Source organism: Drosophila nasuta, chromosome 3, assembly GCF_023558535.2.
Source record: "Drosophila nasuta strain 15112-1781.00 chromosome 3, ASM2355853v1, whole genome shotgun sequence".
In the NCBI taxonomy this organism is placed as follows: Eukaryota; Metazoa; Arthropoda; class Insecta; order Diptera; family Drosophilidae; genus Drosophila; species Drosophila nasuta.
In genome coordinates this window covers 23,145,140-23,159,063 of record NC_083457.1, presented here as the reverse complement: position 1 = coordinate 23,159,063, position 13,924 = coordinate 23,145,140, and the positions used below count along the sequence as shown (strand labels likewise).

At 44.1% G+C, this 13,924-nt stretch overlaps 2 protein-coding genes across 4 annotated transcripts; one reads left to right on the top strand and one right to left on the bottom strand.

The window, feature by feature from the left end:
* Nucleotides 1-25: 25 nt before the first annotated feature.
* Nucleotides 26-5,729, top strand: LOC132792469 (WASH complex subunit 2). Its single transcript, XM_060801867.1, has 3 exons — nucleotides 26-454; nucleotides 512-849; nucleotides 905-5,729. Exons 1-3 carry the CDS (start codon nucleotides 353-355, stop codon nucleotides 5,604-5,606), a joined length of 5,142 nt encoding a protein of 1,713 aa, XP_060657850.1. The 5' UTR covers nucleotides 26-352; the 3' UTR covers nucleotides 5,607-5,729.
* A 155-nt stretch (nucleotides 5,730-5,884) lies between these two features.
* On the bottom strand, nucleotides 5,885-13,646 carry LOC132792473 (uncharacterized). 3 transcript variants are annotated; one of them, XM_060801873.1, is made up of 5 exons: nucleotides 13,419-13,646; nucleotides 12,657-12,744; nucleotides 9,338-9,823; nucleotides 7,734-7,973; nucleotides 5,885-7,677 (listed from the first exon to the last, which is right to left on the bottom strand). In XM_060801873.1, exons 3-5 carry the CDS (start codon nucleotides 9,518-9,520, stop codon nucleotides 6,523-6,525), a joined length of 1,578 nt encoding a protein of 525 aa, XP_060657856.1. In that variant the 5' UTR covers nucleotides 9,521-9,823; nucleotides 12,657-12,744; nucleotides 13,419-13,646; the 3' UTR covers nucleotides 5,885-6,522. The 3 variants fall into 3 exon arrangements, with proteins under 3 accessions (XP_060657856.1, XP_060657858.1, XP_060657857.1); XM_060801875.1 differs by having other exon boundaries at nucleotides 9,338-9,508; XM_060801874.1 differs by lacking the exon at nucleotides 12,657-12,744.
* Nucleotides 13,647-13,924: the final 278 nt, after the last annotated feature.

Below are 13,924 nucleotides of genomic sequence, written 5' to 3'. Positions count from 1 at the left end.
CAGCTGTTGCTTATCGCAAACTATCGATAGTTGTTATCGATATGGCAATTGTGCAAGGGCTGCACAGCAACTCAAAACAATCCAATTCCAATTGGAGTGCAACAATTAATATTATTTATACTATATCAATATATCAAAAGATAATTAACTGCTCGAGTGTGCACATAAAAATAATATAATTAAAAATAAAGAATGTATAAAACGAAGGCTGCCGTAACGTGCATTGCCCTTTAAAGCAGCTAAAATATACGGGTATATTGCTAGTGGTCAATAAACACAGCTGCTGCAGCGGCGATTTCTTTTGTTTGTTTATCTTTTGCGCAAAAAAAAGCTAAACTAAAGTTGAAGTGCAATGGATATTAGCGCAGATGTGACTGCCATTGTAGCACAAGCACCGGATTGGAATTTTGCTGGTGATTGTGCATTGCTGGAGCTAATGAAACGCATCTCGCAGGTGGGCGTGGAAAATAAGAGATACAATTTGCAAATCAATGTTGTTCGTTGTTTACAGAATCTGCAAGAGAGCAGCGAACGCACCACCCACAAATTTGATGAATTCGAGCGAAATGTGCGACTTTCAGATATTGCATTGGACAATGCCACCAATAGTTTGCGATCGCTGCAGTTTGGCCAGCAGTTTGTCGAGTATCGGGTGGAAGAGGTGGACGACGATGACTTTGCTATGCCCGAGGAGCAGAGCAATAAACCAGCACTGCCGGCAAAAAGTAGCGAAGAGATGGCCAGCGAATTTCTGCATAACAATCTGCAAATGTTTCGCAAGAACTTTGAGCCACTGACAATCGAAGTGCCCGACTCGGATGACGATGAAGAAGGCGCTGCAAATCAAACGTAAGCAAGAATTTTGCAGTCGAATTTTGTTTAGTCTAAGCTCAACTCATTACAGCACCGTATTTCGTGCCAAGAATCCTTATGATGCCATTCCACTGCCTTATATTATTGGCTCCAAGGAGTGGCAAGAGCATAAATACGCTGGACTTTATTACAGTGCTGAGAACAGTGAAGATGAGCAACCAGAGCAGTTCTCTTCCAGCTCCTCCGACGAACTGGAAATTGCTGCTTCCAAAGCAATACCTAAAGCTCTGGCCTCAGACTCTTCGTCGCTGTCATCGCTGCCCAAGGAGCCGGTTATGAATGTGGTTGCTAAGCAAGCACCTCATCCTTCTCCTCCGCAGCCAGCTGTGCGCACCAAGGCGCAGCCACGTCCTATTATCAGCAGTCAACGAAATCCTCATGAACGCGATCTATTCTCCGCCTTACGTGCTTCGCCCCCTAGCGATGATCCTCCATCAACGTCTTCATCGCTGAATTCTTCGCCAGCTATTTCGCATAGAACTGCAGCTGTCGCTGGCTTGCCTCGCAAGGATGCCTCGCTCAGCTCGAGCAGCAGCAGCGTAAGCAAGCCAATGTTGGCAGGTCGGCAATCGCCTCCCAAGCTCTTCGATGAGCCACCTCCAACTCCAATTGTAATACCAACTCCAGCTCCTACTCCAGCTAGAGAGGAAACTGAGGTCAAACCCGTGGCTGCCGCCAGTCAAATTAAACGCAAGCCGGTGAATCTCTTCAATGACGATGAGTTCAATTCATTTATGTCCGAGATTGTAGACAAAGTGCAGTCGAAGTCGGGTGGTAATCAAACGCCAACTAAAACGCTGACTAAAGAACCAGCCAAGGTTATAAAAGCTGCTCCAGTCGAAGTTCTACCCGTTGCTAAGGCCAGCAAGCTTAATCTCTTCGATGATAGTCCACCATTGAGTCCTATTGTCACGCCGGTGCATAAACCAACTCAGGCTGCGGCAACTCCAGCTAAAACGCTGCCCACATCGCTGTTCGATGACAATCTCGACGATGACGACGACTTTCTGAGCTCCTTCGCCTCCAGAGCAAAGCCAACACCTCAGATAACTAGAACTTCGTTGTTCGATGATGATGACGACGATGACTTGGATATCGATGATATATTTGCGAAGAAGCCAAAGGCGGCGTTGCCAGCCCAGAAGCCTATAACAAAAACGTCGCTCTTTGACGATGAGAAAGCAGACAATGTGAAGGATATTTTTGGTGCTATGAAACAGGATGCAATGAAATCACCGCAGAGGGAAGAACAGGTTGCAATTCAACCCAAAGCGATACCGAAAACGTCCCTGTTTGACGATGAAGAGGAGGAAAGCGATGTTAAGGATATATTTGGTGCATCGAAACCTGCTATACAGCCAGCTATGCAACAGGTTCAAAAGACGGAACAAGATGTTGTAATTGCACCCAAAACTATAGCAAAAACTGGGCTATTTGATGATGAAGTGCAAGATGACAATGTCAAGGATATATTTGGTGCTGCTGCTGAGCAATTTAAGCAAGAAGAACAAAACTTGAAACAGGATGTCACAATTCCACCCAAAACGAAAGCAAAAATTGCGCTATTTGACGATGATGAAGAGGAGGATAATGTAAAGGATATATTTGGTACAAAAGCAACAGAACAGTCTGTTAAACAGCAGACGGAGAAAAAGAAGCAGGATGTGGAAATCCAAGTTGAAGCGATACCAAAAAGCTCACTCTTCGACGATGATGATGAGGAGAATAATGTGAAAGGTATATTTGGCGGAATCGCAGCAAAAGCAACTTCACAGAAACAGCAAGTAACAAGTCAACCAAAAATTGTTTCTAAACCGTCGCTGTTTGATGATGATGAGGAGGAGGAGGACAATGTCAAGGATATATTTGGAGCTACAGCTAAGTCCGCGGAGCAGCTAAAGGAGCAAGAGCTGCCATCTAGTGTACAGCACAAAAGTCTCTTTGATGATCTGGGCGATGACGATTTGTTTGGAACGCCAAAGTCCAACAAGAACGTATTTGCCGCTGATACAGAGAAGCGGAGTGAGATTATGGCAGTCAACGAGGAACCTCCTGAAGACGATGTGTTACCAGAAGTGCCTCAGAAGGAGCAGCCAGGAATTGAAGCTGCGGAGACGTCAGAGACTAAATTTAAGGAAATTGCAAATCCCAAAACGGATCTATTCAGTGATGACTTCAGCGATGAGGAGCCCATTACAAAGATTGTAGAAGCCACTGCAACAAGTGAAATTATAAATACATCCAAAGAGATTGCAGAGAATGCAGAGCCAACGAACATTAAAGAAGACGTAGAATTTAAGGATCAAACTGAAAAGGAGCTGCTACCAGCGGATGTTGTCTTGGATGACATGCTTGGCAAATTCTCCGACACACGGGTTGCTGTTGAAGCAGCTGAGCTGCTGCAGGATCCGATCATCAGTCTGGTGGCTGATGTCAGCAATAAGAAGCCGAATAATGAATCACAAATGCCTCCTCCAAAGTCGTCAGACATTGCAGCAGCGCAGAAAATCATGCAAAACTATTCAAGTCTGTTCTCAGATGAGCCGCCGGATGACAGCGAGTTCTTTCAGTCGTTGGGCACCAGCAGCCTGAACAGCTTAAGTGCCTCCAAGATGTTCGACAATGAACACGACTTCTTTGAGCCCAGCCTGCCGGCGCTGCCCAAATCAGCGGAGCAGCCTGTAGAGCAATCGAATAGTGATTATGGTGGCATGCGTTTGTTTAGCGATGTGCCGCCCGAAGATGATGGCGAAGAGCAGCCTGCTGTTGCTCCTGTGCAACGACAGAGTGTGCCAACTGCAGACGGCGTTGCTACCAAGCGAATACACACCATCTTCTACGATGACTTTAGCGAAACTGCCAGGGCAACGCCCGAGAAGAAACTAGAGGTGCAGACTAAGCTAAAGACTGAGGAACAGTCTAAGACACAAGTTGAGAAACATACTAAGACACAAGTTGAGGAACAGTCTAAGCCAAATGCTGAATCTCAGCGAGATACACAAACCAAGCCTCAATCCACTAAGGAATCCACTGATGTTGTGGACAGAAGTGTGCCCAGTAATAGCTCCGACTTTAAGAAACCAACGTCTCCCGTTAAGAAATTGCAAATGCCCAACATCAACATCAATGTAAAGGCGTTGCTGCCTGGCGCTGGAACGCTTCCCAAGTTGCCCAAGAAGCAACAAGAAGAGCAAGTTAAAGAACAGGCAAATGGTGAAGTTAAAGATCAAACTACAGATCGCCCAAAGGAGCAAACGAGGCACACTGTTGTAAAGAAACAGGAAAAGTCCAGCGCCATCTCAGCGGATGCAGAAAATATTTTGCAGTGCGTGGGCAAGACACGAGCTCGAGGTCCTGCGCGACGTCCCTCGACGAGGCGTGCGCGTCAAGAGAGCTATGCCAAGTCGTTGCGGGAACAGAATGAAGTAGAAACTGCACCTTCTTCCTCGCATTCAACCAACATTCCCAGCCAACAAAACAGCTTGGAGCGTGATGACAGCATTGATAAGTCGAAGTCAGCGGCTCCAGCTAAGCAGACTGTCTCATTTCTGGAGAGCGACGACGATGCGCTCTTTGGTGCGGCTAAGAAGTTGCCAGTAGTTGCGCCAGCTGCCACTCCGGCTGCTCTGCTGTCCACGCAACCGCCGGAGGATGATCGCAAGCTAGTTGACAAGCCGCGCAAAGTAGCTGCTTCATTTTTGGATAGTGACGATGATGACAGCGGCTTTCTGTTTAGTCCACCGACTGCTGCTCCAGCTGTCGCTTCCAACATTGACGGCAAATCCACAACTAAATCAAGTGCCTTAAAGCAGGTCTCATTCTTGGATAGTGATGAGGCGGAGCATGAGAGTTCTTCGCTGTTTGGAAAGGTGAAAGCAGCTACAGTTCCACCAACGTCTGTTCAAGCTGCTGCTAAGGATGTACCATCTTCTGCTCCAGTTACTGCTCCTGTTACTGTTCCAGTTTCAGTTACTACTCCACTTTCTGTTCCAGCTGCTTCTCCAGTTGCTCCCACAGTTACAGTTCAAGCTCAGACTGTTCCATCTGCTGCACCAACTGTTGCTCTGCCCAAGCAGCAACTGGCAGTAAAAGCCACAACTAGTTCAGCTGCGCTGACAAACAGGCCACCGACCAATTTTAAATCTTTCTTGGACAGCGATGATGATGATGATGCGCTCTTCAGTTCCTTGCCAAAGCCTGCAACTATTCCTCCAACTGCTGCTCCACAGGCAGCGAAAACTAAAAAAACTGTAAAGAAAGTGGATGAGAAACCTTTAATGCCAACTGCTACGCAAAAATCAGAGCCACAAAAGCCAAAGGCAATTCCCTCTAGCTCAAACAAGCTCTTTGATGACAGCGATGATGATGAGGATCTCTTTGGCGGCGGCAACGCAAAAGCAGCAGCAACTGTGCTGCCCACCAAAACGAAAGCTTCATTATTTGACAACAGCGACAGTGAGAAGGAGGCACCACCGAAAGCATTGACAACCAAAGCAAAGTTACCAACGATGCCAAGCAAAAGTCTCTTTAGCGATGATGAGGACGATGATGATCTATTTGGCAGTGGAGCAGGAACAAAGCGTGCTGCTGTCCCCAGCCAAGCAAAGCCAGCACAAGTTGCAAAGCGTCAGCCACCCAAGCAATCCAAGCCTGGCAAACACCAGGTAAAGCCTTTGCCCAGCTCGGGATCAGGAAATTCAGACAATCCTCTGGCGGATCTGTTGGGTCCGTAGAAAAACAACGAAAAGTGCAACATTTGATTACATTTTATTACTAAAAGTATGTATTTACAGTTATTAATTTGTTGTTGTTGTATCGTAAAATAAACTATGCTACAGAAACCAGTTTTGTTTTAAAATTCGTTAACCTAAAATTTTGCAGAGTTGCTATTTAATTACTTTCGCCATTGCAATCACTTGACTAATTACCTCGATTAAGCTAGTAATTAATAGTTTAATTATTCTTTTAATTACTTAAGTAATTGCAAATGATGGCAGCTGTGCTACTGTCAAACGTCGCTAAGTTGAACTCAGTTTTTAGTAGAGTTGGAAGAGTGTTTAGTTCTTATCAAAATTGTATGATAAGGTTTAAGGTTTCCATAAAGAATATCTGCATCTGCATGTTACTTATTGCTCTGTACGTTGTTCTTCCTCGCGTCTATCCAATATTCTGCTGGCTAACTTAGCTCAGAGTTACAATTAAGTAATATGGTTTTCTTCTCTACTATAATCACATCTTTCTGTAAATGTCTTAACTGCTTGTTATTACCTTAAAAATGAGATTCTTTTAGCGAAGTTTGACTGTAAGTAGTTGCCGAAAGTATTTTTAAGGATCACAACTCTGCTTTTCGTTGTGGGATCGAGGGCAGTTCGTAGTCGAAGAAGGCTGACTGATTAGGCCTTTTAATGGGAATGATACAACTAGGAATAAGTACTCATAAAAACGTTAGTTGACGAACTGAACTTGAACTGAGTTAGTTTGTGGCTCTTTGGTCGTTATGCCGATGCCTCGGAATATCATTTGTGATAGTCAAACGTTTCTTTCCTTCTTTCTGTTTGTTATAACCTACATAACTAATGAGTAATGAGTATGCGAAATAGTTTTCAATGACTTGGAACTTAGTCTAACGTTGCAAGCGTAGCATGCCACCTAGAGAGCCACATCTCGGTATTTGCGATAATCGTCCGATTCGTTGCCCAGCGACAACTTGCTGTTAGCCGTAATATAAGGATTGGCATAGTTGGCATAGCCAAAGCCGCCATAGTACTGCAATTGCTGCTGGGAGCCGCGACGTTGCAGCGGTTGAGCCAACACTGTGTGTCCTCCCGTCGAGCTGCAGGCGGAGGGTCGACGATAGAGTCCAGCGGCCGCTGCTGCCGCCGCCTGTTGCTGCAACGGATTGTTGAGCAGCATGGCCAGATAGTATTGCTGCTGTTGCGTGTAGTTCTGCAGCAGATTGTTGCCATAGGCGGCCAAATCGTTCTGCACCTTGTTAATGCCATCGAGATTCTCCAGCGAGATGCAGTTGCGTGCCAGCTTCGTTGGCTGTCCACCACGTTGAGCTGCCGCTGCCGCAGCTGCTGCTGCCTGCTGATGATGATGCTGATAGTGACGCAGCTGAGCTGGTGGCGGCGTCAGCTGCTTGGGCTCAATCGAACAGTAGATGGGATCGTTGCTGGTGGAACCAATTAACGAGGGCGGCGATGGTTTGTGCGAGTCTTGCAGATTGTTCTTCAGATCATCGATGGTGATGTTAAAGTACTTGGCATTCTTGTCCTCCGTATCCAGCACATGTCGCGGATTGTACATGCCCGGCAGTGTGCAGCGCAGATCCATTAGAGACTGTGCGCGATGGCTACCATTGTTGCCTCCGCCGCCTCCTCCACTGTTGCGCTGTGCTTGCAACATGTTGCCATTGGTGAACTGTTGAGCCAACGCTGGAGCAAACATGCTGGCATTGAACTCGTTCTGCGAACCAAAAAGTGAAGCCGCGCCATTGACATGATGATTGTTGAGTCCAGTGCCTAAGGGCAGCTTTGTCTCATCGCACAACTGATAGCCGGCATTCTCAAAGCCACTCAAACGCTGGCTGGAACGTCGTGAGTCCGCCTTGGTCATGGGCACACTTGGCGCCGGAGTCTGCAGCGAGAGACGCGTGGCAAGTCCTTGCAGTTGGTTGAGCACCTGCATCTCGCGACGCCACTTGATGCCAGTGGGTATGACACAAATGAGTGCCAGGCAATTGATGATCAGCCTGATCAGATAGGAAGTCAACTCAGTGAGTCCATGCACCGATTGCAGACCCTAGAAAAATGTTCAATTAACGTAAAGTTGAAAAAGTTAAAGCCATTGCAACTCACCCAATGCTGTGTTGTCATTAGCATCACCAGCACCAGCTCTGGAATGGAGAGCAGGCCAATAACCACAGACCAGGCGAACAATGGCCAGCACAGGCCGCTGACGAGGCCATGGATCAGTATGGTGGTCGCCACAAACATGACGAAGTAGAGCGTGCACAGCGTGTAGGCGGCGATGGGCAACTCCCCGTGCGCCTCCAGCAACCACGAGACCTCACATGAGAACGCCCCCAGATACACAATCTATGCCCAGGTGAAAATTGTGCGGTGTGCGGCAAAAGAAAAGCAGGAAAGCGAAAACATCAGTGTTAACGTAAACGTACAAATCAAATGCAAACAAAAAAACATTCAAATGAAAATGAAAAACGCAAATGAAATGCAAAAATAAACAAAACGGAATTGGAGTAGCAATTGGGGTTGCAAATGCAGATGTAGCAACTAATGGAGATGGAAATGAGGAGGGAAATGGAGCTGCACTTGCACAACTGGCTGTTGTCAGTTGGCAGTTGTTTAAAAAAGCGGAGACACTCTTGCTCCGCAATCATCCATCAATCAATTAATGAGCTCTTCGCTTGTCGGTTGTCGCTTGTCTCGCTGTCGCGATGTCCATTTTGTCTGACTTGCTGTCAAATTGTTGTCACGAACATCCGAACGAATTCCACGGCAAAAGTAAGAGTGTTGTTCAGACGAGTCTGCTCGACCATGCGACACCCTGTTTAGTTTATTTCTTACGCACAATTAATTGGTTAACTACCGTAGAGAAACCGGTGAGAGTCGAAGGCCTATGTTAGGTCTCATTTATGTGCCTTGAATATTTCGTTTTATAAAATACAATGTGTATAGAAATAAATAAAGTATGGATCTATGTAATCTAAATAGTTTTATCTTGGTTAATTCTTTTTATAAAAATGGTTTCTTAACAAAAGATTGGCATTGTGAAGTTCTTTTCCAACATATATTTAATAAAATTAACAGTTTCGGGCAACAATTACAATTTACATTAATCTAAATAGTGGAGAGAACTTTTTATTGTTTAGAACTCCACTATAGAAATCAAAATAAAAATCATATCTTATCAATCAACTAACTTTCTTCATTAAATTCGTTAGCTAATTAACAATTATTTGACTGCCATATAAATAAGCATATATTTCTGATACTAAAAGATAAATACTATTATTTTAGCTATTTAGGTATAACATTCCTTATTCTTCCCTCTATCTTTGCTTCTAGGGTATTAGCTTTACCATTCTTCCCTCTCTCGCTACTCCCATTAATACTTGAACTATAAGCATAATTCCATTAAAAATTATTGCTTCAATATTTAGCTCAATTGCCACTTAAGAGCAGCCAACAACTTTGTTGTCTTAAGCTGATTACAGGGTAGACAAAGTTGAAAATTTAACAGTTTTTTGTGCAAAACGATTTCATTTCATTTTCACTTAATGGCACAATAATGTTTCTCTCGTCTTTCGGGCAGACTGATAACGGTACCCACACCAAACAGACAAGACGAGAAGCGAGACGTGAGATGGGTGAAGAGATGTTCAAGTTGTTCATCTTTCAAGCTAAACGTATGAAAAGTAAATCACGATTGGTTTACTTACCAGCAAGAGCCCCGCTGCCACGCAGCAGATAATGAATAGATTCGCCTTTATAAAGCGTTCCATGATGCGTTCGTTCCAAAAGTTTTGTATGCCGTTGCCGTTGCTCTTGCCGCTGCCCGGCGGCCGTTTGGGCTTCTTGAACGAGGACGGCGAATGCGTTTCACTGGCCTTCTGATAATTCATTATCGTAATGCGGTGTTGATGTTGACCAAAAAGAAAATAAGCTTCGTGTTTGGTACGGTTCGGTTCGGTTTGATTTCGTTTTTTTATTTTTTTTTAGATTTCGGCCAAGCACTTGGCGGAGCCGGCCTTGAAGCAGCTGAAGTAGCAGGTCAGTGGTGCGAGGCGATGACAAGCAAGTTCTAGTTCTAGATGGATTGTGGATGGATGCTTCAATGGTATTCAATGAGTTTTCAGTACGAAATGGGAAAGCGTTAAGCGGCCTAATTGAGCCTTGTCATGGTGTCTCGCCAGAGTTTCGTTGCTCTGAAAATGGAATTGGAAATGGAAATGAAGATGTTAGTGATGTGTGTATGAGAGTGTGAATAGTTTGTTTGTTTGTTGTGGCCACTGTGATGCTACATATACAGTGAGTGCCTAAAAGCAAAACTCAACACAAAAGACTTAGGCAACGAACTTGTTTCGCGGTCAACTAACGGCATGTGCTCGCTGTGTTTTGTAGTCTTCACATTCACATTCAGATGCAGATTCGGATTCAGAGTCAGATCTTTAGCTATTGACCAGAAGGTTTTCACTTTTCAACCAGTTTCGCTCAGCTGGCAGCTGGCAAAGTTCGTTGCCTAAGTCTTTTGTTCTAGTCCAGCTAATTTATGTCAGCTACAGCAGAATCTTCGCTCGTCAGCAAAATGATTAACTACTTATGTCATGAAGTCGTGTGCAAATCTTAAATAAATAATCAATTAAAATCGAGGCACACACACACACACACTCACAATCGTAGACACGCCAGCGCAGCACTTGACAGCAATTTAAGTGGGGCTTAGTCAACCATTTTGTAATCGCACTATTATAGCAAAGCGAAGCGTTAGACAGACGTCGTCATCATCAGAATGGGAGACACTGTCAATGCCATCAACAGGTGTGCCATCATCATAACGATATTACAATGATCATCCTCTGTGCGTGGTGCGTGGGCGACACACGCAGCCAACGAACCAACCAACGTTGTCGTCTACTGGGTGCGATTGCCGTTGTTTGTCGCTTGTTGCCATTGCCATAAGCAGCAAGTCAAAGTTTTGTCATTGGCCGGATATGCGCGCCTTAAAGCAACAGGTCAGCGCCCCTCTCTTAGGCGGCATTCCCCCAATTGAGATTCCGCTAATGTTGTCTGCGCTTGCCCCGTTGACCGTTTGCCTGTGCCACACTTTCTTTTGGCCGGAAAGAATTGCAAGCCAAAAGAATTATTGCTCGCCTCCCTTCCTCTCTGTCTCTCTCTCCCTCCTTGCTTGCTAATTCTTTACTGGCTATGCAAACATTGCGAGCGGTTCTCAAATTGTCCGGTTTTTGGGCAGTTGTCGAAACGAGTTTAGTGGCGAGTTACTCGCACTGCGGCTATTATTAGCACCACCACCAAACAGCACCACATTGAACAAAAAATAACAACAAATGACTAAGGCAACAGCAGCGGATACAAATTGTTATCTCGCATTGCTTATTGCTTAAAAAATGTGTTAAGTGAAATATAACTAAATGGGAAGCAAGCGACAGATCAAGCGAGGGGAGCAGACAAAAACGGGCGATAGTGAGAGAAATAGAGAGAAGCTGATAATGGGAGATAAATAGATCTCTATTGCGCCGCTGCTTAAATGCTCTTAGTCAACAGATCAGCGTGATTCGGAAATATGGCGAACTAATAAAGAAACATAAGAGGAAAAGACAACATCAAAATATTGACAATGACAATTCGGAAAACAATAACTCATTTCCTATATTTAATAATATCAAATATCAAATGTTTCTTAGCTGGAGATTTTTATGTTGATTGATCTTGGCTATTTATTCAAGAATTTATTTGACAATTGCAGATCTTATTTATTTATCATTTCTGAATAACATTTTTGTGTTTAAACAATTTTTTGTAGTCGTTATACATTTTTTCCAAATTTAAAAAAAAAAATCTCAACTTCAATAGCAGATTAATAAATTCTTGTGTTCGCTTCGATCAACAATCTATTAGTGATAATAATTATTAAAAAGTATAAGTTATTTTTAACTTTGCTGTTCTGTCATAATATTTTTCTTAGTACTCCAAACACTTTCTTTAGTTTAATATTTCATTTAAGTTAAACTTAACTGCAATAGAGCCCGTCGCATAGCATTTCCCGTTTTAAGTCTACATCATCTGCATATTTTGTGGATAATGTAAAAGTAATTACTAGGTTGTCAGATTAGAAAGCTCTCCCTCTCTCTCCCCCCGGCATGCGTTTCCAACGCCATAAACAAGTCACAAAGCTCTGAACAGCGAGAGAGTATGGCATCTGGCTTGCATGTTGAAGTATGCAAAATAAGAGTGTAAGGTAAGCGTGCCCTTGACTGCCACGCCCAGTCGTGGCGGCGCCTTTCAGCGGCTTAAAGAGTTAAGAGGAAAAAAGAGCGAACAGAGTTACGAGCGTGCATGTTGTGACTGAGGGATTGGGATTACAAAATTATGTAGATGCCGCATAAATTGCTGTGAAATACGCGCCCAAATATTTCGAAATGGAAACAACAATTTGCATTGTGAGTGTGCGAGAGTGTGAGTATGCGAGTGTGTGTGTGTGAGAATCTGAATAAGTGTGCGAGTTGTTTATGAAATTATATATTAATTTTATTATTATGCATGACGACTGCAGAGCAGAGGTTGTTGTTATACATAGTTTACTCGCAAGAGTCGTGGCACTAAATGCTGTGTTGCATTGCTGTGGCGTGTGACTGCTGCAGTGGCGAGTTCAATAGCATCGACAACAATCATCGTAGGCATAAGTAATATTAACAATAACAAATGGCATGATCACCGCCAATGCATGAATAGACAACAATGCAGTCGGCGAAATAACTATTATGCAAATGCAAATGTGTCGAAAACCAAAAGCAAAAGCAGTAACGCAAAAAATCCAATAAAATCCAAATAAATAAATAAAATATGACTTTAGGAATTCGTTGTTCGTATTCGAATTAAATAATGAAAGAAAAGAAACAGCAATAAATACAACACACACAAAAAAAAAAATGAGTTGAGTGCGTTGCCGTTTTTGAATGCGTTTCAAAATGCAATAAAAATGTATTGTATTGAAGTTGCTATAGCTTTGATAGGTTTTACCTTTCACTTGCTGCCAGCGGTGGGGAGGGGGCGGTCGGCATTAATCCGGCGTAAGTTACAGCAACAGTCGCAGCAGCAGCAACAGCAACTGAGAAGGGAGAAGACAAACACACACGAATTGTAGAAATTATCGTTGAAGCAAGAAATGATTTCACATGCGCCACAGGGCCCAGCCCCGGCCTCACATCTCACACACACACGCACGTACACACACATGGAGCACAGAAAAAAACGACGAGCGACAAATTGTTCAGCGTTGACTCATGCTGGGGGAGAAGTCGCTGTCACAGCCAGAGTCACAGTCGTTGTTGCTATCGTTGCAGTATGCGGGCACAAGAAACAGACATCAATATTTGACATATGTGTGCCAGGGAAATGGCAAGGCGCTAGCGGAAAAACAACTCATCCGAGTAATGTAGTTTTTGCTATGGTTGTTGTTGGTGGCCGCCAACGACTTTGCGCACTTGTTCTAACACTTTTACTACCATCCACAACCACACTTGGGCTAATTGAACGAGTTTCATTTGTTGTCTTCTTTTGTTGCTCACTTGAGCTAAAAGCGAAATGCACTTGAGCATAATTACGATTTGTTACAGTCGTTGTAATTGCGATTGTTTAATTGTCGCGCACAACGGTCAAAGTCGCTGTTGGCCAAAAAGCAACTCGCTGGCAGCTCTGGGTCAAGTCCGAGTTAAATGTGCGACGTGAGAACAGCGAAAAATCATGCGTAAAGACAACAATACTAAATATATGTACACTCACATTCACATACACAGATCGAGAGAGATATAATACACTGGAGTGGCGGAACCGTAACGTGCACGGCGTAACGGTTAACGGTTTAAGCCAGCGAGCGCGCGCTTCCAAACAGTTAAAAGTGAAAATCAAATGACTTAGGCAACGAACGCGCGCGCCTCAAGACTCGGACTCGGACTCGACTCGCAATTCGTACTCTCAACTCGCAACTCGACGCGTCAGCTGAGCTCAGCGGCTGCTCAACAACTGAAACATGCTTCAGCTCACTGTTGCCGCTGCTTCTGCTTCTGTCGCTGCCGCAGTCGCGTCGCAGCTGCGCTTGAAAATAAAAAACTTATTATCATTTTTATTTGATTAATTCTCTCTCGTGCGCTTGTTCTCTCACTTGCGCTGCGTCTTTAGCTTCCAGCTTACTGCAGTTCGAACAATTAAAAAACAAAACTTAATTTCTAGTTGCCGCCGGAGAGGGTCATTCTCTCTTAGGTCATGCAACATTTGCATAATTTGATTCG

Coding starts and splice junctions, on each gene's coding strand:
- LOC132792469 (XM_060801867.1), top strand. CDS start 353: ATGGATATTAGCGCAGATGTGACTGCCATTGTAGCACAAGCACCGGAT. Junction 455..511: donor TAATGAAACGCATCTCGCAG/GTGGGCGTGGAA, acceptor CGTTGTTTACAG/AATCTGCAAGAGAGCAGCGA. Junction 850..904: donor GAAGGCGCTGCAAATCAAAC/GTAAGCAAGAAT, acceptor AACTCATTACAG/CACCGTATTTCGTGCCAAGA.
- LOC132792473 (XM_060801873.1), bottom strand. CDS start 9,520: ATGAATTATCAGAAGGCCAGTGAAACGCATTCGCCGTCCTCGTTCAAG. Junction 7,974..9,337: donor TGGCAGCGGGGCTCTTGCTG/GTAAGTAAACCA, acceptor ACCTGGGCATAG/ATTGTGTATCTGGGGGCGTT. Junction 7,678..7,733: donor TAATGACAACACAGCATTGG/GTGAGTTGCAAT, acceptor ACATTTTTCTAG/GGTCTGCAATCGGTGCATGG.